At 51.6% G+C, this 27,147-nt stretch overlaps 1 protein-coding gene across 1 annotated transcript in view; it reads left to right on the plus strand.

Moving 5' to 3' along the window:
- Nucleotides 1–27,147, plus strand: part of LOC125750419 (teneurin-2-like) — a 106,689-nt gene that overhangs the window by 71,405 nt on the left and 8,137 nt on the right. The window contains 19 exon segments of the mRNA XM_049028225.1: nucleotides 1,679–1,801; nucleotides 4,597–4,802; nucleotides 5,284–5,479; nucleotides 7,150–7,251; nucleotides 9,421–9,615; nucleotides 10,191–10,391; nucleotides 10,494–10,679; nucleotides 11,563–11,586; nucleotides 15,617–15,763; nucleotides 16,258–16,468; nucleotides 17,671–17,790; nucleotides 18,552–18,813; nucleotides 18,921–19,188; nucleotides 20,436–20,579; nucleotides 22,403–22,652; nucleotides 24,886–24,906; nucleotides 25,156–25,306; nucleotides 25,308–25,386; nucleotides 26,620–26,774. Coding sequence (XP_048884182.1) covers nucleotides 1,679–1,801; nucleotides 4,597–4,802; nucleotides 5,284–5,479; nucleotides 7,150–7,251; nucleotides 9,421–9,615; nucleotides 10,191–10,391; nucleotides 10,494–10,679; nucleotides 11,563–11,586; nucleotides 15,617–15,763; nucleotides 16,258–16,468; nucleotides 17,671–17,790; nucleotides 18,552–18,813; nucleotides 18,921–19,188; nucleotides 20,436–20,579; nucleotides 22,403–22,652; nucleotides 24,886–24,906; nucleotides 25,156–25,306; nucleotides 25,308–25,386; nucleotides 26,620–26,774 — 3,041 coding nt within the window.

Genomic DNA, 27,147 nt, shown 5'->3' on the forward strand with positions numbered 1-27,147 from the left:
GCCGCATCTGAGGAGCGTAAAGCGTGAGCACAGGCCTCTGTGTGCCCGGTCCGTCTCCAGAGGAGCCTGTTGCCGAGTCTGTCTCACCAGTGCTGAGGTCGGTGAAGAGTGCCATCTACTGGCCAATGGCAGGAGCGCAGGAATCCACTCACTCGTCGATCATCCACTCCCACGGCGAATGGTCAGAGTGGAGAGCATCAGGGAAGGAGGGCTGACAGCTTGGTGGAAGTGGATGTTTACGAGCTTGTAGGGGAGGTAGAGAACGGAGCCTGTCTTGTTGTGATGGATAGAGGATCTGACAAAGGTGTGCATTCCAGCCCGGGGCAATAGCATTTGTCTTTGACATGCCCCCCCCCGCCCCCCACAAGCTTGTGCACTTACAGTGAAGGGGAAGGAGAGAAAATGGATTTTGTGGGATGAGATTTGGGTGTGATATGCAGTAGCATAGGGGCCAGGGCTTGTATGAGTGCATGTCGGAGCGAGAACGTGTGTGTCTCTGCCTTTAACGTAGCACGTCAAACCTGCATGCCTCAAACACCACCTCTCCAGAACACCAAACAAATGCTTATGGATTTTCTATCACAAGTAAACTTGTGGCCTATTGATTTTTATTCCCTCCTTACTTGGATGTTTTCGGCCATGCGAACTTATATTCCAGGGGGGGCGCTTCCGTCTTCGTCAGTTTTATGCTTTCCGTATTTTATTACAGAGCAAAAATGCTCTGGGAGCAAAACCTTCTTGCAGGTAGCTGTATGAAATCAGAGGACCACACACTGGGTGCTGGATACCTGCCCCACCAGCAGAGGTCAATGTGTCCATCATAGGGAGAAGCAGCCCGTGCAAGTACATGTTAGTGATGCGCTCCACGTGTCACTTCTTGATGCCATGGATACAGTCGCATTCTTTTGATTTTTGTCTGGCTGTCAAAACAGATGCACAAGCAGCGGAATACAGCCGAATGCAGCGAATGAGATTTCTCCCAAGCAGAACGGCCCCAGACTGCAGCAAACAGGGATGTGCTCTTTCTCTATTTAACACGTGAGGGTAAGGCCTCCCAGATAAACATGCCCCTGCGAGATTGTCCCTCGATATGGAAGTCCACGTCCCCTCGCACATGATGAGCGGTGGGCTGTGGTGGCAAAGTGGCAGAAAACACCGGCATTTGCTTGCAGTGGCAATTCCTCGGCGCGTGCTTGACGAGAATAATACGAGAGGGAGGGACGCGGTCACTGATGTTCAGCCCCCTTCAGCAAGGTGTGGGGAGGGGAATTGCATGCGTGTGTTTTAGCTGGAAGAAGATGCCTGCCGTTGCCAAGGTAACCGGTTACCTGCAAGAGCAGACATGCCGGGCCTGAGGCTTTGGCCGGCCCACACTGTCCGGGGTGAACCACAGCCTGCTTGGTAATGCTGACATCACACAGCGGCCCAGACGCCAAGCACCTGCCACGCTCACCCACAGGCCTCATTTCCATATCCTGCCGTCCATTTAAACATGTACATATTAACAAGCTTTTTGAGAAGTGAAACATTGTGAAGTTGTCACTTTTTTGTTGACCTACTGGCTGTTCGCAGCATGTCCTCCCTCCGCTAGAGTGCACCCTGATATACGGTGCAGCACAGTGCCAGTGCATTCTGCTTCCTTGACCTGTACCATTCATCCCTCTCCTCTGTCCTTCAGCCATGAACTTGCTTGGACTAAACTGGCAGCTCCAGCCAGCCAACGGTCACGTGATCAACAATGGGATCAGCCCCGGCCTGCCGGGGAACAGTGACGGGGCAGCAATGCCTTCTGGAGGCAGAGGTAAGAACTGCTTTGCGCTGACAAATGCTAACAGCCAATCAGGTGACCCCAGTCCTTTATAGGAAGTAGATCACTTCACTGTCTTCACTGCGGGCGGGTATTCAAAAGGCTTCTAACGTCATGCTCCTCTTGTTACATATTTATTCCACTAAATCACTCAATTATACCCCTGCTCCGAGTGGCTGATTTCCTTTGAAATTGATGTAACTCACCTGAATCAAGATGAATTAACACTATAAGCATTTAAAAATAGCCCAGCGTGAACACACACACACACACACACACACACACACACACACACACACACATACACACAGCTGCAGATGTAGAAGCAGTGTTTGAGGGATCTCTGATTCCTGACTTTGGAAGCCTCCCCACCTCCTGTGACACCCCCCACGTGACCTTTACTGCAAGATCGTCCCCATCAAATTGATCAAAAAAAATCATTTTACAAGGTGCTACCCCGGACCCCCATTCTGGCCCCAAAGTGAGGAGCGCGTGCGGTCACACCTCCCTGCGTGTCCATCGCTTCCTGCTGGATAAGGCTGCTTTTGTGAAAAAGGAGTGTGTGGGGAAGGAGTGGGTGTTCAGAATCATTTAGCCGCTCGGACCTCTCCACCTGAAGCAGCTGATCCAGTGTTGAGGAGCGTGCACTGCCGAGGTCTCCATCTCCCAGAGATTGACCACATTGTGGGGCTTTGTCACACCGCGTTTCATGACCCGCTGAATTTGGCCCGTGCAGTGGTTGATGGTTGTGTAACTAACGGGTCGTCCACCACAGGGATCCGCTCAGTTTCCGATGTCCCTATCATTGTGAATTTGTTAAAGAATGAGGTGGGTAGCTGTGAAAAGCTGAAGCAAGGACCAAGAAGGACTGTGGGGCCGTTAATGTTTTCAGAGCGAAACCCTGTCAGAGAGATTCGATAAGTGATGTGGGGGAGTTCATACGAGAGCTGCACTCCTGCTTAATTCTCCTGCAAAAGAGGAGGAGCAGGGAGGTGATAAAAACAGGGGGGACAGTACTGAGTTTCTTTGTGAAGGTTTTGTGTGGCTGGGGGAGGGGGGTCCTTCCTAGAGCAGGAATCGTGGTAAAATTACGAAAGCAGCTCACTCCTGTTAATTGTTGGCTCGGCTTGGTTGACGTGTCACTTGGCCGCTTCAGCGATCTACCTGGGCCCATCACCGCGGCGTCAGGTACACCCGCTTCTTCCGAAGCATTGCTGCAGCTGCCCAAAGCTCTCTACAGCTCCGGCTAGGTTGGTGAACCAGGGTCAGGAAACAGGTTTGGCCCTGGGCCTTGGGAGGTGAACTCCGTGCAGAGTGGCATGGTGGGAAGTTTTAATCCCCCATGTAACCCTCTTCAGCTCAGTCTAGATGGGTGAAGTAGGGTCAGAGAGCGTGTTTGGCCCCGGGCCTTGTGGGGTGGGGAGGTCTGTAGGAGCCACGGCAGCAGTGTAGGGCTGCACTGGAGCTGAGCATGGATTCTCTCTCTCTCTGGCTCCCCCGGGGCGCCCTCTCTCTCTCCGGCTCCCCTGGGGCGCCCTCTCTCTCTCCGGCTCCCCCGGGGCGCCCTCTCTCTCTCCGGCTCCCCTGGGGCGCCCTCTCTCTCTCCGGCTCCCCCGGGGCGCCCTCTCTCTCTCCGGCTCCCCCGGGGCGCCCTCTCTCTCTCCGGCTCCCCCGGGGCGCCCTCTCTCTCTCTGACTCCCCTGGGGCGCCCTCTCTCTCTCTCTGGCTCCCCCGGGACGCCCTCTCTCTCTCCGGCTCCCCCGGGGCGCCCTCTCTCTCTCTGGCTCCCCCGGGGCGCCCTCTCTCTCTCCGGCTCCCCCGGGACGCCCTCTCTCTCTCTCCAGCTCCCCCAGGACGCCCTCTCTCTCTCTCTGGCTCCCCCGGGGTGGCCTCTCTCTCTCCGGCTCCCCCGGGACGCCCTCTCTCTCTCCGGCTCCCCCGGGGCGCCCTCTCTCTCTCCGGCTCCCCCGGGGCGGCCTCTCTCTCTTCGGCTGCCCTGAGGACCGCTCTCTCTGTCTCTCCGGCTCTCCTGGGCTGCGCACTCCCTCTTTCCGATTCCCTTGGGGTGCGCTCTCTCTCTCTGGCTCCGTTGCTCAGCTGCCCTCCTTCCTCCCGTTTCCTGGCCTCACTTGAATTTAACGAGTGGGACGGTGCTGTCTCCTGGTGCTTCTGCTGTGCCTTCCTGCTGCTCCCGTAGTTTTTATTTCCTTCACCATTTGTCACAGATTTTCCTTGTCAGGGCGACTGGTCTCCAGCACAGATCTGACCCAATTGCAGGTGAATGGTGCGTGTGTTTCAGGAGTTGCTCGTTTGTACACCGTGAGCCATCGTCTCCTGGGGTCGCTGGAAATGTGTCACCGCACCACAGGGGGACTGAAGTCATGATGCGAATGCTGCCTTTCCATGCTCTATCAAAGCATGTTTTTGTCTGTGTCTAAGCCAATTGTAACTTAGACAGCTATTTGCTGAGGAGACTTAGGACCAATAGGAGCACAGGGAAAAGGTCAGTCCACCACAGGGATCCACTCAGTTTTCGATGTCCCCATCAGGCCCAACAGTAGGGTCAAGTCATATCCTGACTCAACGACCTAAACATCAAACTCAATGACCTTTTGAATGCGACAGTGCCCCCGCCACTCTGGGGGAATGGCAGTTAGTTAAATTTTGGCAGTTTGTGGAATGCTCTTCATACTTGTGGCAGGTGAACCTGCTTTAATGGGTAATAGCTGTTCTCTAGACAGCCTGCTCCCCATTGAGGGTCAGAATGCCCCCCCCCCCATCTTTTACAGGCTCCTGGCCGATCCAGAATATCAGCATCGACACCGGCGACCTGGAGGTGGGCCAGCGCGTGACCCAGGAGGTGCCCCCCGGCATCTTCTGGAGGTCTCTGCTGCATCTTACACAACCACAGTTCCTCAAGTTCAACATCTCTTTGGGGAGGGACGCACTCTTTGGGGTCTACATCCGCAAGGGCCTCCCCCCCTCCCATGCGCAGGTGCGTGCTCACCGCCTCTCTGCCCTGCCCCCTCCCATGCGCAGGTGCGTGCTCACCGCCTCTCTGCCCTGCCTCTCACAGTCAGTCCTCTCTTTCTCTGTGTGTGTGCATGTGAGTGTATGTGCGCGCATTTGTCTGTGCCTGTGCCTGTGTGTGTGTGTGTGTGTGTGTGTGTGTGTGTGTGTGTGTGTGTGTGTGTGTGTGTGTGTGTGTGTGTGTGTGTGTGCACATGTGTGTGCGTGTGTGTTTCTTTCTCACATCTCACTTCCTACCTCCCCTTATCTACTTGTTAATTCTGAGATAATTAGCATGGCCACAACGTAAAGCTCTGGGATGACAAGGAGAAGTTAGGGCTTCATGGTTCCGGAACTGCAAACCAGCCGAGTGTGATGAAGGTGGGGGGTTGGGGAGGGGCTCCAGGCTTGGCTGGGGGCTCCGTCTAATAGGGCGATCCCCTTTGCGACACTCTTCATGCGAGCAGTACGACTACATGGAGCGTCTGGATGGCAAGCAGAAGTGGAGCGTGGTGGAGCCGCCGCGGGAACGGCGCAGTGTGCAGACGGTGCTGCTGAATGAGGCTGTGTTCGTGCAGTACCTGGAGCCTGGCGGCTGGCACCTGGCCTTCTACAACGACGGCAGGGAGAGGGAAGCCGTCTCTTTCAGCACTGCTGTACTCGGTCAGTCCTCCTCTGATTCTCACTCAGTGCTGCCCTCCCGTCCGCGGCTTGGATTAGGACCCCTGAAGTATTTCTGTGGCCGGACGGAAGGAAGGTGGGCTGGTGTTTCACGTGCCCTATGAGATTATTGTCACCTCCCTGAAACACCCATGTCACAGAGCACAGCACCTAAATTTGGGGCTTCATGTAAATTTTGAGCGTCTGGTGCATTATGGGATTATAACACATATCTAGGCGTTATGGTGTACGCGATTTTCCCCAAAGACTCCTTGGGCCATAGAGCCAGACTGTGATGGAATGAGAGCATGACACACGTTGGCCGAAATAGTCATGGATACAGTGCCACAGCGCCCCAAGGAACTGGAATATCTTCTCCTCCGCAGGCCGCCCTCTCCTTGCAATTGGGTTAACAAGCACTTAGGATAGAGCGCGGTGTGAGTGGAGGCCTGTGGGGGCACCTTGGAGGTGGCGAGCTCCCATATGCACAGGCTCAGCAGTAGGAAGCTGGGGGGGTCTGAGTGCAGACAGGAAGCCAAACAGAAATCCACCAATCTGGGACACGTCGGGCCAGGCATGGCCTTGGGAGGTTTTCCTGCCAGTCTCCATGGACAGACCCCTCCCCGATTAGTACCCATATCCCATAACGCCAAGTACCCTTAAGATGGGAAATCAATGAGCATGATCGCCATTTCCCCCTTGTGGTCATTATGGGAAATAATTGGATGGATCCTGTGACAGTCATATGGCCACGTTTATCACCTAAGGAATCGGCGCCATTGTCATGTGATGTGTGTCACCTTGCCAGTTAACCTCATGCAGATCGATCTTGAGGGCCCTTCCTTTATCAGATTTAGTGGCCCATTTATCTAATTGGTGTTGCAGGATGATCTCAGTTTAATAAGAGCAATTGCAGAGCAGATACCTCCTGTACACAGAAAGAAGGTGAGAATAAAAAAAGAGATGGGCACTAAGCTGCAAGTGTGTTTGATATGGAGGGGATTGGCAGCCTACAGAAGGCGCGGAGTCTAAGACGGAATTATGACGTCTTGGTCAATCGGTGTGTCCCTGCCTGAGAATATTATTGTATATAATAATAGGGACGAGGGCTGGGGTACGCCCCGCACAGGAACAGTAGGGACAAGGCTTGGGGTACGCCTCGCACAGGAACAATAGGGACGAGGGTTAGGGTACGCCCCGCACAGGAACAATAGGGACGAGGGCTGGGGTACGCCCCGCACAGGAACAATAGGGACGAGGGCTGGGGTACACCCCGCACAGGAACCATAGGGACGAGGGCTGGGGTACGCCCCGCACAGGAACAATAGGGACGAGGGTTGGAGTACGCCCTTTGTGGGAACAATAGGGACGAGGGTTGGGGTACGCCCTGCACAGGAACAATAGGGACGAGGGTTGGGGTACGCCCCGCGCAGGAACAATAGGGACGAGGGCTGGGGTACGCCCCGCACAGGAACAATAGGGACGAGGGTTGGGGTACGCCCTGCGCAGGAACAATAGGGACGAGGGTTGGGGTACGCCCCGCACAAGAACAATAGGGACGAGGGTTGGGGTGATGATAGTGATTATATAGCCAGTAATAATGATATTGCTATTAAGGTTATTTTCTATTATATGTTACTTTCATAACAAAATAGTCTTGCTTTCCTCAACAGATTCAGTGCAAGAGTGTCCTCGGAATTGCCATGGAAACGGTGAATGCGTGTCCGGTGTGTGCCACTGCTTCCCCGGATACCACGGCATGGACTGTTCCAAAGGTACAGCACACGGGGGGAAACTGGACCCTGTTTGTTATGGCTGCCCTGTGACCACTGGGCTGGCCCGCTTAGCCCCTGCCTCGCTCCCCCTCCCGTTGGTATGCCGGCACCATGCTCAATTCATGCCATCTCCCACTGCCGCACAGTCTGCACAGCATTGAGTCACGACCAGCCTTTTTTTGTCGCCAGGTTTTGTCGGTCTTGTGAAAAGGTTGCAGTTCAAGTGCTTGGACAGCTCACTTCCACCAAGGGAGGTTCAGAGTCTAGCTTCAGCAAAATGGCCACATCTGGGGGCCTTTGAGCAAGACCCTTAACTCCAGCTCCATGGGCACTGCTGCGAATGATCGGCCTTCATTGCCAAGCGAGCTCCTGCCTACATGTGCAGGATGGCTTTGGCAAAAGGGGAAGTTCCCCACTGGGATCAATGAAGTGTCATTATTTTTACATCTTTTTATTCTGTGGAAAACGAAAGATTGATCTGCTGATCAGATTTATTAATAAATTATAAACATGCTGCAGGGCAAATTAAATATTGTGGCACTTGAATGGTAAAGAACTCAAGAGGTGGACAGCAAAGTTCAATTTTTAGCAGAGGCTCTTAAACTGGCAGCAGCAAAACATCGAACAAGAATAAGTGAGAATAAAAGACGAAAGGAAAAAAAAAGTGGATAGAGGCAATAAGGACCCACCGCCGTCATACTCTGACGATTATGAGACTTTTCAGGTCAGCAGCTTATAAGAACTTAAAATCTGAATCAGATGAAACCAAATCCCAAAAATGTAGTTCAAATGAACCTTTACTTTTTTTGTTCCGTTTTTTTTTTTTTTTGAAAATGATGGAAATGCAGAGGGGCACCAAGTGAGAACCAGCCCAGCACCGGTTCTGTGTTGGTGTAAATTAAGTAATAGTGTCCCAGGATGGCAGCAGGACACCCAGATGCACACCCTCCCATTCTGGGCCAGCAGTGGATCTGTCTGGAAAGTTCAGGTGTCAGAGTTCATTCCAAGACGGCAGGGAAGATGGATGGCAGTCTTTATGAGCCCCTGTCCTGGGGACCAAGTGATGAATATTTCAGTTTGCCTCACTGATGAATGGTACTTCATTATCTGACATGACGGGTGTTTACCTGCCAGGTCTGAATAATATAATCCTGTGCGTATGTGTGTCGATTACCAAATGTAATAAAAAACCAGTTTTTTTGTCGTCATGCTGGGATTAGAGTTTTTCCCCATAGAAATCAATGGAGAGTCCTCATAAAGATATAATTACAAACGTGTGTGTGTTTGTAATTATTACTTTGTGAGGATAAAATGTCATTGTGGTGGGGGGGGGGCGCTCCCAGAACACCTTGTGGGCCCCAAACTCAACCGAAGGGCTGAAATCAGGCACCAGGTTTGACTGGCTAATATAAATATAGAGATATGTAAATACCCTGTTGCCATCGGCAACAGCCTCCACCACCCCTGGGCCAAAGCAGCATGGCGGCTGGCGCTGGCTCCTGCCTCTGCGCTTTTATTGTTATTGACTCATGAAAGAGTCTTTAAAAAATCCTGCCAGCTTGGTTTACCCCCCCCCCCCCCACCAGCTGTCAGAGTTTATTAATAAAAGCAGAGCTCCCCGCGGCTGGCCGCCATGGCGATACTGCGCTGCTCGCCACCCTCCCTGTCTCTGCCTGCACTGCCGGCATGGCAGCCACCCTAAAGCTCTTATGCTTCTTGTCTCTCCATCCCCGGTGCTGTCTGAGCCTTTCTGAGCCTGTTCTTACTCAGCTGTTGGTGACATGGGTTCCCGACTGCAAGGGCAGGCGATGGAGGCCAGGCGGACACCCGTCCTGTCCGATTTGCAGCTGCACTGCGGTCAGCTGATGGCTCCCTGGGCCTCTTTAAGTGGGGTTTGGGATCTTCTGGAAAGTTCCGGCGATCAGAATGTACTCAAGAAGCGATGACATGGTCTAAACTTCCCTTTTGCCGTTTCCTCTACATCCCACTCGCCATTGTGACATCAGACATGAATCAGCTGACCTCTCATTGCCCCCCACTCCCCCCCCGCGGCACTGCACCTGGAATTCCACTGCTGTATGGATATCGTCAGGATTCTGAATCAATGGCTCTTTCCGTGGGATGTGTGTGGAGGGTGCTAACGTGAGTGCGTGTGCCCGTCTCCCCCAGCGGCCTGCCCGGTGCTATGCAGTGGTAACGGCCAGTACGACAAAGGCGTCTGTGTCTGCTACAGTGGCTGGAAGGGCCCAGAGTGCGACGTCCCCAGCAGCCAGTGCCTGGAGCCTCACTGCGGCGGACATGGCACCTGCACAGAGGGCACCTGCATCTGCTCTCTGGGCTTCAAGGGCGAGAGCTGCACGGAGGGTGAGCTGGAGTCAGGGTCGGGGTGGGAGGGGGGGGCATGGGAGGCATCGGAATTGTGATGGCGGGGGGCGTGGCTGTGGGTAGGAGGGAGGGAACTGCAGGATTAGGCTACGCAGAGCGATGGAGAGGCAGAAGTCCTGCTCAGCATCCCCTCATTAAACCCTTCATATTTTTTTCACCGCATCCATATTTTTGCAAATGTGATATTCATCAGAGCTCAACACTCCGCCAGGAGAGCCGCTGACACCACGACTGATACCTGCAATCCGCAGATTCTGCAGCATAAACAGAAGTGCTGTCTCTGAGGGGGTGGCGATGGTGGCGGGGGGGGGCTTATTCTGTTACACTGGAGAAGTGTCGGATGAGGGACCGCTGTAGGGGGGTATACTTCACAAATAGTTTTTACCAGCGTGCAGTGAGATTCCCTCCTCACTCGGGGGGGGGGGGGGGGGGTGCATGTTTGGAGCATTTTTGTGTATCATCATTTTGATGAACAGAAGCCTTTTTGTTTCCATAGAGTTGAAATGGCTGAACATTAGAGACACAAAACCGTGTGAGTGTACGTGTTCCCACAGTGGACTGCTTGGACCCCACCTGCTCTGGTAATGGAATCTGTGTCAACGGCGAGTGCCACTGCAAGCCAGGCTGGGGGGGCGCCCACTGCCAGCTGGCCCGCACGCTCTGCCCTGACCAGTGCCACGGCCATGGCGCGATCCTCCCCGACACCGGCGTCTGCAGCTGTGACCCCAGCTGGATGGGGCCGGACTGCTCTGTGGGTCAGTACCAACCCTGTCGGCTCTGCATGCCCCCCGTTGTCCCTCCCCCCCAACTGTAATCACTTGGTCCGCTGTCTTGACATCTGCGCTGACCCCCCACAGAGGTATGCTCGGTGGACTGCGGCACCCACGGTGTGTGCATGGGCGGAGCCTGCCGCTGCGAGGAGGGCTGGACGGGGGCGGCCTGTGACCAGCGCGTCTGCAATCCGCAGTGCGTGAAGCATGGCACCTGCAAGGATGGCAAGTGCGAGTGCCAGCGGGGCTGGAACGGGGAGCACTGTACCATCGGTAGGCACATGCCTAGCCACCACCCAGGCACTTACCTTTTATACTTGCCTTTGACTCCGCCCACAGGGTGGGGCCTGTCCGACAGCCTGCCAATGTCATGCCTTGATTCCATGTAGCCCTGCCCTAGAATATAACCTCAGGTGTGCCACGCATCCTGCTGAGCTAGTTGTGATGACTTGAATGAAATGAGCTAAGGGGCCTCCTTTGGTGGGTTGGGTTTAAGACCCATCTCCGCAGCTGGCTGGTGACAGGCAGACAGACCAGCCGGGGGGGGCAGCATGCCAGGGACCAGGCACGGCTGATCTCTCCCTGGGGGCGGGGGTTTTGTGGGTGGGCGGGAGAATGGGCACAATAGTCGAAAGAGATACCTACAACAGAGGCCAAGAGGATTATGGGAACAGGCAACAGAGGACAGGGCAGGATGCATGGTGCTGGGGGGTGGGTGAGGAGACTAGAAACAGGCCTTAATGTCTGAGCCTTATGCTTATGGGAAAGCAGGGGCCAAACTTGCCTTCTTCTTTCCCGCTTCCCCCCCATCATCAGTAATGCATGGGGGGGGGGGGGGGTTTATCCCCCACCTGTACCGCTGACATCGCCGTGAGCCAGCTGCTCCCATTACCTTATGGTCAATGCTCCTCCCTGACCAGAGGGGTCACGGGCAAGGAGGGGCAACTCCACTCTTCATCCCCTTTTATTTACCCTCATAATGGGAACATTCATTATAAGCAGTCTGGACCCCCCCTCCAGCCTAGAGCCCCACCATTGCCAAGCCTATTGTGTGCTGTCCCATCCTCCATGCATTCCGAGCATCATAACACACTCACAGAGATTCCCTTTCTTATGGCTGCATGTTTAGACATTGTCATGTTTTGTTTTAATGCAGACTTTTTGGATGAACCTGACAAAGGTATTGTATCTCCTAACCCTACTTTTGCATTCTGTTGTATTTTTGTGTCGACGCTGGTAGAGATCGAGCTCTCTGTGTTATGTGGTGGGCTGCGGCGGGGTGTGGCAGGACGGGGGCGGGGGGGGAATGGGGGGGGGGGCATGGGTGAGATTGCCTCTAAGCGGATTAGTCACCCTGGAGTAGACTGTGCAAGGTGCCCCTTTGTAGGTTGATAGGCGTTCCATTGTCCTGTGCAGAAGGTGACTGTCAAGATGGCTGACATGAAAATGGTGGACTTCTGTTGTCCTTCCAGTCCCTCTCCACCGGGGGGAGTCCCTGTCAAGAATGATAGTTCAGAACGAAAACACCTGGACGATGCTTGAAAGGACTGGATGGCCCCAAATCACAGTACTCTGCGTCCGTTCCGTGTTAGTGGGCCCACACTTTTGGTATGAGCGTGGCTGGACCCTCCCCCCGGCTGTCCAAGACCTCCCCTTCAGAAGCATGCAGAAAGATTAGTGCCTTTCACTTCATCTTTTCAGCAAACCCAATTTATTCAGGTCAAGAAACCTGCTCAAGGACCAATCTAATCCCCCAGGATGTGAAAGCGCCCCCTTCAGGCAGCGAGGTTGGGGCCTTGGGGGGAGGGGGCATGTTACCCAGACATCACGGAGGCACACGTTCAGTTGCCAGCCCCCCCCACACCGCAGACACATCTACTCTCAGAGACATAGAGACAGGTGTCAAATTTTTAAAGTCAGGTGGTTTTTTTGAGTCCCGCTGACCCTGAGAAAATGCATGGCCTGCTGGGATGGCAGGCTGGAGCCGCACGTTTGGCAGGGAAGCAGACTCAAGAGAAACACGCAGCTCTGGGATGGGGGGCCTCTATGTGAATATTCCGCAGTGTTGCATATAGTCTGTATAATGGCGTGTATAATAGGATTAGATGCTGCCTGCCATGTGCCCTGCTAATTAAGTGCTTGAATTCTAATTTCAGACACAGCTCAGGTGGACTTTGTTTTCTCCCACGGTTCAGGCTCCACCTTCAGCACTGAGGCACGCAGGCCCCGCCCCTCCTGGGCCCCATTGGCGTAACAGACGTGTCAGGAGGTGTTTTAACTGCTTCCACGTGAATAATCGCACATGAGGACATGCCAGGTGCTGCCTCTCCAGCTATGACATCACCTGTCTGCCAGGCGTGATGAGGATGGTACTTCTGGAATCACCAAAGGGAGGAGATGGTGGGCTTAGGCTCAGGAGGACAGTACACTAACACCTCTGTTCACAGTTAGGAAATCAGTTTCAGTTCTGTTCTATCATGGCCTCAAATTGGGGGTAATTGGTGCCACTTTTGTGAGATGATGTATGTGTTTGTGCATGTGCCCTGTGTCGGACGAGAGCTGCTGTGGGGCAGCCGGAGACATGGTCCACCAGCATGTTGTGGGAACTGGGCACTTCCTGCAGCGGGAGAGAGGAGGACGGTGGAGGACGGTGCCCACGTGGACCCACACCTTCCCCCCACGTCTGCCTGTGCTTACAAAGCTATGGTCTTAATAACACTGAAAGTTCAACTCACCCAAGATGTACGAGATGTATGTACATTTTGTTCACCTCCAACCAGGTCCCAGCAGCTGAAGACAGGTGTTTCAGAACCAGGCAGAAGCAGCTGAAGCAGAGAGGGCTCTTGTTTGGCTATTTGGTGTCCAGTGATATTCTTTGACTCCGTTATTAATTGTTTGGGTGCCAGTGGACGGTCAGCTTGGTACAACTGCTGACTCTGCATGAACTCCCTAATCAGTGCATAGTGTGCTGGTAATATTTTGCCGCACAGCGCAGAAGGAGCGCATTGATGAGCTGTCTGCTGTTCTCTGTCCCATGTAAAAAGGGGGCGATTTACTTACTGGTAGCCCCATGAGGAGCTGCTTTAGGGTTCCTCCTGGGACCAAAGAACACCTAACACACGCTTCTGCACTACCTTTGCTCTTCACACTTCCCAGCAGCATTTCTTGGTCACGAAGCCGGTGGCCTCCAGAACAGGCCTCTGAAGAGTGCGCGGTATTCCATGCGCTCCCCGAGCCGTGATCCGTGGCAGATTCTCTTTTCTTCTCCGGATGGGGTGTTACGTCCGAATGGACGGCATTTCTTTGGAGGCTTGATTTAATAGTTTCTGAAATCTCACTTTATTCCATTCAGCATGAGGAGAATCGACTGGCCCTCTGCCTTAAAACAGAGGCCCGCGCCGCCCTGCCCAAGGAGGCCGATCGATGCTCGCTATGGATTTTACTGTCCGAGGACTTCATAAGTACTTGGCTGCTTAAAATGGCAACTCCATTTAACAGGCAATCATTGCTAACTGCCTTTTTTCATCGCCCAATACTCTGTGAAAATCTATGCAGGCCAGCCTGTTAATGTGGCATTCAGAATTTCCCAGACAACGATGATCGGATTAATTAAAGACATGGGGGTTCAGGGCACTGAACCTGACATTTGCACACTGTGGTTGCCCCCCTGCTGGGAAAAACACAAACATCTCAGAAGAACCAGGACCATATTATGATGCAGAGGCCAGCATGTTTCTTGCTTTAGGTGCTGGTATAATGGCACAAAAAATGTCACTCAAGCTCTTTTGTGCTGCTGTGTAAAAGGGGGGGGGGGGCTCTGATCTTTGAACCCACATCTTGAAATGAACTGAGGCAGGCTGTTTTAGGCTGACCTTTAGCGCCCTAATTGAGTAGAATGGCCGCGGGAGGGCTGATGCAGAGAGAGGGGGTGGCCTCCAATTGCAGTGCGAGGGGGCAGCCTCTGGTTGCAGTGAGAACTAGCCTCCAGCTACAGTAAGAGAGTGCGACCACCGGCTGTAATGAGAGGGGGCAGCCTCCAGCTGCAGTGAGAGGAATCTGCCCCCGAGGGCAGTGAGAGGGGGCCTCCAGCTGCAGTGAAGGGAGGAACCTCCAGCTGCAGTGAGGGGGAGCCTCCAATTGCTGTGAGGGGGGGGGGGGGGCTTTGGCTGCAGTGAGAGCTGGCCTCCGGCTGCAGGAAATCCCCCAACTCTTCCTGCAGTTTCCGAGCTGCTTTTTGCAACATTCCCACTAAGACCTGGTTTTCCACGGCTCCTGCTCTTAAGCTGGCCACTAGGATACAAAGTTTGCTGTTTTCATGCCTTGCTGAGCTTTTCCAAGCCTCTAAATAAACAGTTTGGAATCAGACCATGGCGAAAAGGAGCCTTTTTCGGTACTTATTCAAAAAGCTTTACAGTGGGGATTTTATTAGACGGGTGATTTTCCAACAGACATTGAGTTTGCATCTTTTCCTGTTGCCCCCTCCACGACTCCCACATCCTCTCTCGAAGTCTCCTAATCAGATCCACAGATCCTAGACACCCTAATCATATTCTCACATGAGGGAACACCACACTAATGCCATCAGAATAAAATAATCCACCATATTAGTCATCTGGGAACTTTTACATATGTTTTTATCAAATATTCCCTGTTTCGAATGAATAGAGAAATCTGTTTACCTCCTAGTGGACATGTAGTTTGGGCCGTTCGTCGGATGTAAATGAGGCCCCACCCCTGCCAGGCTGCTGCTTTGCCCCCCCACCCCCAGCTAGCACCAGCATGTCTCCAAATGCTGGAATCTGGGAATTCTCTGGACTTCACCAGTTATGGGATCTGTCATCTTCTGTTCAGCCTTTTGTGGGGGTGATGGAGCAATGTGTCATTTTTATTTCTTTTGTTTGGGGGTGTTGAACAGCTATTGGTTTTGTATGCATGGTGGATGTGTGCTGGTGGTGGGGGGTGCGGGGGGTGGAGGTTTGGAACATTTGGAACAGTTTGCACTGCATATGTGTGGAGACCCACAGCACCAAGCCCCCACCTGAGTGGAGGTACCTGCCCTAATTATTGCTTTGCTCTATTTCCTCCCTTCCCCTGCTACCCCTTCTTCGCCTTCCACACCTTCTTCCATTCTCTGATTTTATTTTCTCCCCCCCCTCGCTTTCTTCTCTGCCCATCCCCCCCCCCCCCCCCCCCGCACCCCCCCATCACAGATGGATGCCCAAATCTTTGCAACGGAAATGGCCAGTGCACCCTGGGCCAGAACAGCTGGCACTGTGAGTGTCAGACGGGCTGGAGGGGCTCTGGCTGCAGTGTTGCCATGGAGACCTCATGCGCAGACAACAAGGACAACGAAGGAGGTGAGGCAGTGGGGGGGGGGGGGGGGGGGGCTTAAATAGGAACCGGCCGATGCGCGCAGTTCGCCCCAATGTCGTTTCTGGAAGCAGCTTTGTATGTAAACATGCCAAATGCAGCCACCCAGACGTCAGCGCCCCCATCGGGGGCTACTTGCCTTCCTGTCGCTATTTGTGAGTCTAATGAACTTCCTGCTTCCAAAGGAGCTCCAGTGCCGAGACGTACGTGTAGGTTTTCTATGAATATATTTGGAATATACATGTTCAATTTTCAAGGACAAATTTCGAGAAAGCTCATGTTTTACTATTTCTGAGAATAACAACTAACTTATATAGCAAAATTAATTATAATCAATATTGTTTATTACCACAATTAAGTGGCAAAGCTTTCCATTTGTTTTGAATTTGCTCCTGTTTGATAGCAGTGCAGCATAGTGTGCAGGCTGGGCTGTGTGTGTCTCTTTGTGGCTGACTCACTGACAGCATGTCGCCCCCTACAGATGGGTTGACAGACTGCATGGACCCAGACTGCTGCATCCAGAGTCCCTGCCAAAACAATCCACTGTGCCGTGGCTCACGTGACCCGCTGCAGATCATCCAGCAGACCCAGACGTCGGCCCAGAAAGTGAAATCGTTCTATGAAAGGGTGAAGATGCTCGTGGGGAGGGACAGAACCCACATCATTCCTGCAGATAATCCCTTTAATGCCAGGTACAGATCACCCTCCTCCCCAACAAAACACCCCACCCCTTCCTCCAGCAACATGACAGAACATTCCTTAGCCACTGGAATACTGGAGCTCCTGCAGCCTGGATCGATTTTCCTCAATTATCTTTTGTTCAGAATCCTTGCTGGGTTAAGTCTAGAAGAGGCTGAGGCTTAAATTTTTGCAGGCAAACCAGGGAGAGCAGGATCTCTGTGAAGACCAGACAACAAGGGAGAGCAGGATCACTGTGAAGGCCAGACAACCAGGGAGAGCAGGCACTCTGTGAAGGCCAGGCAAGCAGGAAGAGTAGGATCTCTGTAAAGGCTAGACAACCAGGGAGAGCAGGATCTCTGTGAAGGTCAGACAACCAGGGAGAGCAGGCTCTCTGTGAAGACCAGGAAGACTAAGGAGAGTAGGCTCTCTGTGAAGGCCAGGCAGACCAGAGAGCACAGGCTTTCTGTGAAGGCCAAGCTGAAGGCTGTTCAGACCAGCCTCCTCTAAATATCCATCCAAATCAGACCAGGGAGAGCAGGCACTCTTTGCAGGCTAAGCTGAAGGCTGCTCACACCAGCCACCTGTGAATATCCATTCCAATCAGAAAATAATATGCAGAATGTATGAGAAAAGTCCTCCAAATATGTGGCAGAGTAATCAGTATGCTGTGAAACTTTGAAATAGGGTCAACAAGGAATATCAAAGCGTGGTAGCATGCTGCCAGAAACCCAACAAAACACTGATGGCACACACACACTGCGTGCCAGGCATGGCTGCCATAGGGCCGAGGCAAACGGATGCAGACAGGCCTCCTTATTTGGATGCCAGGCCTGAAATGTACATGCGTGCAGAATTGTGAACACGCACACCACTCGTCGGAATGTCACTTAAAGTCACATGGTCAACAGTTGTGTCACATGATGAAAGAGGGCAGAGTAGAGGTTCATCGGCACATATTTGAACAAATGTTATAAGGTACATGGGCCCACGTGGAGGTCGGTGGAGATGACTGCAGATGGCTGCATTGTGCATATGCTTTTGAGCATCTGCTCCACGCCCACACACACAGCTTGGAGCTCAGAAATCTGCCTTCTAAGGAACGTGACTGGGGAGAGCTGGGAGTTCCCATCATGGCCAAAAAACACTCTGAGGTCTTGTTTTTCATGCCCGTGAGTGGTTGACTGATCACTGCATCTCCTCCTTCTCCCTGTAGCTTGGCCTCGCTGATCCGAGGTCAGGTCCTGACTACAGATGGGACCCCTCTGGTGGGGGTTAATGTGTCTTTTGTCAAGTATCCCCACTATGGCTACACTCTAACGCGGCAAGACGGAACGTGAGTAGGGATGGCGAGGTGGCATCAGAGGATGCGCCCTGATACAGAATAGTATCCTCTGTAATCTATTTATGGGCTTCTATTCATTACAGTGAACATTGCATCATAATGCAACTGCTAATGTAAATATGACTATTTATGGATCTCATAACAATCGTCGCAACATATTTGATAATAGGAAATAATCACAATGGACAGATACACTAAACAGAATGTTAGCTTTATGAAAACACAGGCTGCTCTTCCCTGCTGTTTGTTCACCTCTCTCTCTCTCTCTCTCTCTCTCTCTGTCCTTCCGTGTCTTATTTTCTCCCTTTCTCTCTTCCTCTCCCCCTCTTCCTCCTTCACCCTGTCCACATTCTTCCTGCTCCTCATCCCTCTGTCTCTGTCCCCTTTTCTCTCTCTCCCTCTCTCTCCTCCCCGTCACTCTCCCTCTTTCTCTGTCTCTCCCTCTCCTTCACTCTCTCTCCCTTTCTCCTTCTCCCATCACTCTCTCCCTCTCTTTCTCCCTCCCTCTTACTCTCTTTCTCTCTCCCTTTCTCTCTTTCTCCCTCCCTCCTTTTCTCTCCCTCTTTCTCCTTCTCCCTCTCTCCTTCTTCCATCCCACCATCTTTCTCCCTTTTTCTCCTCCTCTCTCCTTTCGTCTCTGTCCCTCTTTCTCCCTCCTCCTTCTCATCACTCACTCTCTCCCTCTTTCCTTCTCTCTGCCTCTGTCTCTACCTGTGTCCCTATCTGTCCCCCCCTCCGGTTGACCACGGTAGGTTTGACCTGATAACCAATGGCGGTGCCTCGCTAACACTGCACTTCGAGCGTGCACCCTTCCTGACCCAGGAGCGCACCATCTGGCTGCCCTGGAACAGCTTCTACGCCATGGACACGCTGGTGCTGAAGACGGAGGAGAACACCATCCCCAGCTGCGACCTCAGCGGCTTTGTGCGGCCTGATCCTGTGGTGGTGGCCTCACCTCTCTCCTCCTTCTTCAGCTCCCGCCCTGGGGAGAAGCCAATCATCCCTGAGACACAGGTGTAGAGATCAGTGCTCTGAGACTTGTCTTCCATCTGCCAAAAATACAGCACATTGCCCCCCATGGACAGTTATTCATCAATTTTCATGGCCATTCGGTCCTGCAGGTGCTTCATGAGCAGATTGAGATCCCAGGAACCAGCTTGAAGCTGAGCTACCTGAGCTCACGCACTCCAGGGTACAGGTCCCTGCTGAAAATCACCATGACCCAGGCCACAGTGCCCCTCAGCCTCATCAAAGTTCACCTCATGGTTGCTGTGGAGGGTCACCTCTTCCAGAAGTGGTTCCACTCCTCCCCTAACCTGGCCTACACGTTCATCTGGGATAAGACGGACGCCTACGGCCAGAAGGTCTACGGCTTGTCTGAAGCAGTCGGTGAGCCAAGGGGGATGGAGCCCAGACCTGGGATAGGGTGGGAGGCAGAGTGTGGTGGGGTGGGGTGATATGGAGGCATGGCCAGTGGGGGTGGAGCTAAGAGGAACGGGCCGAGGTGGGTCAAGGAAGCTTGAAATTGGATCCAGATTAGCTCTCTTCTAAGAGAATAGATGAATCCTCCAAAGAAAAGCTTCACAAGGAATAGAAGAATAATGTAGGTTAGCCTGGGATGGGGGAAGCCACCAGACTTTATGAAGCCTGCAACAAAATGAGTTTCCATCTCAAATCAGTAAAGTAACTTCCATGAAACCAGAGTCTCCTAGAAGAGCCATCAAATAGCCAGAGTTATCTCTGCTTTTTCACATTAGACATGCCAGGTAGAATTAGCGTTCACCCGAACAGGGCCCTGGTGCAGCATGGGGTGTTTTCATGGGAAAGGCCACAGAACAGTCAGGAGAACCACTCCAGATGTTTCAAGAGGAGGTGATGAGTCATGACCTTCCACCCATCTTCAGAACCACTAATCTAGTACCAGGCCTTGGTGAGCCTAGAGCCAAGGTGGGGAACCGCAAATCGTGGTTCAAAAGCATTGCTTTACCTAACTGCATGTGTTGGACTGTGTGAGAAAAGCTGTGTGATAACCTGCGGAACATGGGAGAAAAATGTAGACTGTATACACAAAGGGTTAGAGTTAGGGTGGGACTCGAACCCCGTCCCTGCAGGTGTGGGGTTAGGGTTAGGGTCGGGCTCGAAGCCCATCCCTGCAGGTGTGGAGTTAGGGTTAGAGTGGGACTCGAACCCCGTCCCTGCTGGTGTGGGGTTAGGGTTAGGGTGGGACTCGAACCCCGTCCCTGCAGGTGTGGGGTTAGGGTTAGGGTGGGACTCGAAGCCCGTCTCTGCAGTTGTGGAGTTAGGGTTAGGGTGGGACTCGAACCCCGTCCCTGCAGGTGTGGGGTTAGGCTGGGACTTGAACCCCATCCCTGCAGGTGTGGAGTTAGGGTTAGGGTTAGTGTGGGACTCGAACCCCATCCCTGCAGGTGTGGAGTGCTGTCCATCCTATGCCTATGCAGCCAACTGGAGAGCAATATCAGAAAATCACACATCACTTAGGTCACCTCCATAAGCCAGCTGGACCTACTGACAGAACCTTCAGCATCTGCTAATATGACCGTATGTATCTCTCCATGTCTTTGTCCTAACCCTCCCTACACATGTGCCCCACCCCTTCCCGTTTTTCTCCCTACCAGTGTCTGTGGGCTACGAGTATGAGACCTGCCCCTCTCTGATCCTGTGGGAGAAGCGAATGGCTGTGCTGCAAGGCTTCGAGCTGGAGCCTTCCGGCCTGGGCAGCTGGTCTCTCGACAAGCACCATGCCCTCAATGTCCGCAGCGGTACGTCAGCATGCCCACCAGGGGGCGCCTTGGAGCTCACCTCTCACAGATGGATACATTTACTCTAGGAAAGTTCCTCCTGAGCAGTAATAATGGTCTGGGCTAGTTTAGTGCAGTGTTTCTAAACCCAGATCTTGAGGACCTCTACTGTGGACTGTCTGGGGGTCCCGAGGGGCCGATTTGAGAAACCCTGATTTAGCGTGATCTCAGTCCAAACAGAAACAATCACTCTGCTGTTTCACCACTGGGTCCTGTGATTCCGGAGGATGGCTCAGTGAGAAGGGGGACCCCCCATTGGGCTGGCATGCCTCTGGCCCCCGGTGACAGTCCTACCAAGAGGGGAAGGAAATTAAAGCTTCATATCTCAGACCTTTCGACACATGTATCCATAATCAGATTTATAGGGGTTTAGGGCTTCGGAACAACAGCTGCACAGGTAATATTACACTTGTAATCAAAATGGCTTTATCGCATTGTATGTGCAGTAGTGCACTGTACACCTGGACAGCAGGTGGCAAGGCGATTATGGAAAAGTAAATTGCTCTTATTATTTTGAGATTAAATGGTCATAAAGTCATAAATGCACGGAAGCATCGTAAGCTAAATAAATCTGAAAAGATTTTTCAAAAATTTCCCAGACTTGGACTAGTTGACAAGTCGACTTTACTGCTCTGTGATGATCAGAAAATTGGATCAATAACCAATATACTTTTGTCTATTGCTTATCAAAGCCGAAAACGAAAACTTGCCAGTGATTATTAGTGGAATAAGGTTACATTGTTTTTTATTTGGTGAAAAATGAAAGATCAATCTGCTGACCAAATTTAATAAGAATTATTAATATGTCACAGGTTCTATAAATAAAATATGTGTCCCAGTTTGATCATGATCTATCCCCTCCAGTAGCCTACAAATAATTAACAAAATGACTGATCCTCCATTGTTTTGTGGTGGCAAGGCAGTTAGGTACGAAACCACATGCTTATTTAGCGTAAAGGTCAAAATTCCTCTTGTGTGGTGGCAAAGTGACGCATGAAAGTGGCCAAAAGCTACTACAGTTCGTTCGTTCACATGGCCCAGGAACTTGAAACCAGGAAGTTCCTGAACTTCCTGAACTGAAGTTAGTGCCTTACACTAGTGAGGAGCAGGCCTACAGGGTCATACCGACTCCCCCAGGGTCATACCGTCTGTTCAGTCTTCCCTCTTTCGCACTGAAATGGAAGCTGTAGTACACAAGTGTTATTGCTGCATAAACTGCTGCTGCTAAGTTGCAACCGTTTGTTGTTTCTACTTGTTTCTGTTCCACGTATGATACACGTATGATCTGTCGTCAGCATGTTCATTATGTTTTGCGAATACAGATGAAGTCTTATCGCGAGGCATTCCCTTCCGTGTTTTTTTAATGACGTCATTGGTGATTGGTGGACTTCCACTCGACTTTCGTAACATAACTGTTGACGTTAAAAAAAAAATCTACGGCCAGACAACCCCTACTGGCCACATGTCATTGCTTTGCTCTCTGAGCTTCGGAAGGCTGAAAAGGTGCTCACAGCTCTTTAAGGTGCATGTGGGCCAGCAGTTGCTTGCTTCTGTAAGGTCAATACCCCATATGCTTGGTGTGTAGCTCAGTGCGTTAGGGGTTCGCATCCAGAATTCCTGGATTCAGATCTCCTGGCTAGCAGAGAACGCACCATTTTCCCCGAGAGCCCTATAGCTGCTAAGAAACAGGAGCAATGGAGGGACACTGTCACCCCCCAGTCAAATGAGAGATCCGGCTGCTCCTTCAGACCGTGATTTGAAACGGGATGTGTTCCCTTTTTAAGGAATCCTTCATAAAGGCAGCGGGGAGAACCTCTTCATGTCCCAGCAGCCCCCAATCATCACAAGCATCATGGGAAACGGCCGGAGGCGAAGCATCTCCTGTCCCAGCTGCAACGGCCTGGCCGATGGAAACAAGCTTCTCGCCCCCGTAGCCCTGGCATCAGGCATCGACGGCAGCCTTTACATAGGCGACCTCAATTTCATACGTCGGATGTATCCCTCCATGAACACCACCGGAATCCTGGAGCTCAGGTTGGTCTCAGCAGTCAGGAGGCTTGGGAGGGGGGTTGAGGGCAATGGGTGTTCACATTTAATTAGGAGATATCAGTAATAGCAATTGTGTTGTTGTGTTGGTAATGGATGGTGCTGTGTGGGAGTCATGTTTTACAAATAGAAGTGCTGATTTATTTCACGAGAACCTGGGTTTATCCAGCACTGCTGTTTCTTCGCTGTGCTAAATCACTGGCAGAATGAGAAGATCTTGGCCCTTTCTAAGCCACATTCTGTGACTAGCCAAACATCAAACAGCAATGTATCCCGGTCAAAGAGAGAGTCATGGACAGACATTATTTATACGTTTTCCTCACTTCAAGAAAAAGTTTAAGTCAATGTTGTAATGGTAGCCCCCAAGCAGTGAAGTCCAATAATCTATCTCTGTTACAGTGAGATTTGTCTGCAGGGAAGTAGAGTCATCCAGATTTGAAAGCGTTTCGCGTTTGCAGTTTGCTGACCTTTATTTCCTGCTTGTCTATCATCATATACATTGCCTTGCGAAAGTGTTCACCCCCTGGGGTTTTTCCTGTTTTGTCACGTTACAACTTGGAATTAAAATGGATTTTGGGGGCGTTAGCACCATTTGATTTACACAACATGCGTGCCACTTTGAAAGTGCGAAATATTTATTATTGTGACACAAATAATAATTAAGAGGAAAAAACGAAATGCAGTTATGCACAGCCCAAAGTCAATACTTTGTAGAGCCATCTTTAGCTGCAGTCCTGACCAGTGTTCCTGTCCCTGCCGATGATAAACACCCCCGCAGCTTGACGCAGCCCCCACTATGCTTCACTGTGGGATACTCTTGCCGGATAATGGGAAGTGTCGGGTTTGTGCCACAAATGACGTTTCCCAGAATGACCAGAAAGTTCAGTTTTAGTCTGATCTGACCAGAGAAGCTTCTCCCATGTGTTTGGAGTCAGGGGGCTTTCAGGTGTGTTTATACAGGCATCATGTGACAGACCATGTGTCACGTTCATTGCATACAGGTGGACTTTCATCAACTAACTGTGACTCCTGAAGTTGGTGAAGCCCTGAAGAGGATGAATACATATGCACTCACACCTTTCCAGTTTGAATGTTTTATATGTGTTATATATACACACGGGGGCGGCATGGTGGTGCAGTGGTTAGCACTGTTGCCTCATACCTCTGAGATCCCGGGTTTGAGTCTCCGCCTGTGTGGAGTTTGCATGTTCTCCCCATGTCGTCGTGGGGTTTCCTCTGGGTACTCCGGTTTCCCCCCACAGTCCAAAAACATGCTGAGGCTAATTGGACTTACTAAATTGCCTGTAGGTGTGCATGTGTGAGTGACTGGTGTGTGAGTGTGCCCTGCGATGGGCTGGCCCCCCATCCTGGGTTGTTCCCAGCCTCGTGCCCATTGCTTCCGGGATAGGCTCCGGACCCCCCGCGACCCAGTAGGATAAGCGGTTTGGAAAATGGATGGATGGATATATACACACATACACACACAAATACACACACAAAAAAAAAAATTCCATTTCAACTATTTGGACTAAAATCCAAATAAAAATCCCTTTTTAATTCCAGGTTGCAATGTGACAAAACAGGAAAAACACCAAGGTGGGGGGTGAAGACTTTAGCAAGTCACTGTAAACGCTGAATCAAAATGCTAATGCTTTTCAGCTGGGATGAGTCCAGGCAGCAGAGTGGCCAAACTCTAAAATACTTATTGGCATTTTATGTGTGGATTGGTTTTTTTCCAATTTCATGCTATATGGAGGCTGACTCAGAAAAACAGTAGGTTTTGCTTGCACTGATATTATTACTTACTATTATTTTTATTATAAATATATGCAGAGATGTATGTACTTAATGGTCCTCAGTTTAGATTGTATTTGGCATACAGTTTTGTTTTTGCTTACGGACCATGTACTTTTATTGATGCTTGGGTTGCTATGAAAATCGAGTCACATTTGTTCCAGGAATAAAGACTAAATGTACTGCAGGTGGTCAGTGTGCTCCCAGTAAACAGGCAATGATTTGTCCAGTACAAGCTGTGGTCAGTGTGCTCCCAGTAAGCCGGTAATACTTTGTCCAGTACAAGCTGGACCTACCGCCTATGGAACGTCCCATTATCCCCGGTTGATGTAATACAGGAAACTATCTAGCCTCTAGGTCACGTTCCTGTCTGCTTGTCACTTTACTGACATCTCTTTGTTTATTATCCTTCTTTTTTCCCTACAAGAAACAAAGACTTTCGGCACAGGTAAGACCCCCCCCCCCCCCCACTCCTACTGCTGCATGTTCTGTGACAGTCCCATCTGAATTGCATGTTGCCCTAGCCTTGAATTGTCCCCCATCACATTTTAGCTCTTCTACTGCAATGGAGTACAGACACATTGCATCAATCTGCCAGTAGTGGAGCTAGACTCGCTCAGTGGAGCTGTAAACACAAGTGTGTCATGCAGAAGCAGTGATTCTGAGCCAGGGAATCTGGTATGCCTCGTCCCCACAGCAACAACCCCACGCACAAGTACTTTCTGGCGGTGGACCCAGTGACTGGTGCCCTGTACATTTCTGACACAAACTCACGGCGGATCTACCGCGCACGCTCACTAAGCGGTGGCCGGCTGCTGTCGGACAACGCTGAGGTAGTGGCGGGGACCGGGGGAGCAGTGCCTACCCTTCGATGAGCGCTGTGGTGATGGGGGCAAGGCTGTGGAAGCTACCCTCATGAGCCCAAAGGGTGAGCTATGGCTGGGGTGTCGTGTTCTGGGAAGGGAGGAGGCATGCTTTAGGGTGGGGCTGAACCGGCTTTTGGAGCGAGACTCTTGGCTTGGTATTCGGGCATGCTGCTGGATTGGGAAGTAAAGTTCCGCTTCTAGCTGGATCTTCTTCTTTCCATTCCTTCCTAGTTCTGCCGCATTTTGAGCATTTCTTCCAGAAAAATCACAGTAGCATGGGGGGGGTGTACAACGACACCCTGCCCGGGTTAGTTCAGACCTTCACCTTCTCACGTGACACGTCTTTGTTGTGAAGGCAACACCCAGATTGCTCTGGAAAACTCTTCCATAGACGGTCAGGGATCACAATCAAAGAGAACATTCAACCCTTAAGCTGTTAATTAATTTGCTGGCTGGCTGTGGGGAATCAAAGTCTCTGGTGTCAGTTGGAGTTTTCTTTGTTTTATCTCTCCTTTTCCGGGAAAAGACAGTAAGTAATGAGAGCAGCCCTCAGCAGGTGCTGTGGGTGGAGTCAACTGTAGCGAAGCCTCGCCTGGCTGCGGCATCGATTGGGAAGACTTGCGTTGCGCTCTCAATAAACCCAAAGTGTCCCAGGCAAAATTCTGATGGTAACCTGGCATTACTCAGCCCATTCTTTTATTTGTTCTTTGCATTCAAGTAAATTAACAAACAAGTGGAATATTCTGAGAAACAAGAGCAGGACAGAACTGGGGGAGGGGGGGGGGAAACAGAATAATTAGCCAGCTGATCGAGTCACGGCCTGGAAAAGTGTCTTCCGATCTGACACCAAACTGTCAAGGCTGTCATTGTCAAATTTATTCCCTCCGACGCGGCATTTTTCCTGAACGACGAGGAGCTGCCCTGTCAGATTGAAGACAACTCACTCCAAAGTTCCTGATGGGTTTGCAAAGTCAAGCACAAGTCAGCCAACTTCCCTCTCATGTGGCTCACCTAGCCTGAGCGTTCTCCTCAGGGAGCATGTCTGCAAAAATCTCTCGTGCCTCTCTGAAGTGGTTTCTCTCTGGTGCCAATCTGAGGCTACAAGTTGACTCGGAGTTTATGACTAGTGATGGGGGGGGGGGGGGGAGATGCTGACATCCTTGTTTGCCAGCTAGCCGTTATCATAGATCAGCAACCAGGAAGGCCACACAGTTAGCTCTGCAGGAGATGATGAACGGGGCAATCAATGAGTATTGTGAGTCTTGCCTACTGACTAGCTGGTCTCTCCTTTACAGGGATCGCTGTAGATAAGAACGGCATGATGTTCTTTGTAGACGCCACCATGATCCGCAAGGTGGACCAGAATGGCATCATCTCCACGCTGCTAGGTGCCAACGACCTTACCGCTGTGCGACCACTCAGCTGCGACACCAGCATGGATGTCAGCCAGGTTAGGCACCAGAGATTTTTAGGATATCCTGCTTTCTTGCCACATCAGATCGATTGTAATGACAAGGACCGGCTACAGAGTGACATAAGGTGCTCCGGGCGGGCAGCTTACCTAGTCCAGACCAAGGTTTAGTAGCTGACTACCTATGCAACTTCTAGAAGATCTGATATCAGGGATTACAGGTCATGTAGGCTAAGGTGTCTTTGAGTCTATAGAGAGGGCCATAAGCACCCGTCCTAGATATCTGTGGTCAGAGATCCCTCTGTGCCTTCAAAGAACACTCCCTCTCCTTCCTGCTGCCATGTTACGATGTGTGCAAAACATGTCCTTCACCTTCCCAGACTGCCTGATCTGAGAAATGTCCACGTCTTAG

Source organism: Brienomyrus brachyistius, chromosome 10, assembly GCF_023856365.1.
Source record: "Brienomyrus brachyistius isolate T26 chromosome 10, BBRACH_0.4, whole genome shotgun sequence".
Taxonomy (NCBI): domain Eukaryota; kingdom Metazoa; phylum Chordata; class Actinopteri; order Osteoglossiformes; family Mormyridae; genus Brienomyrus; species Brienomyrus brachyistius.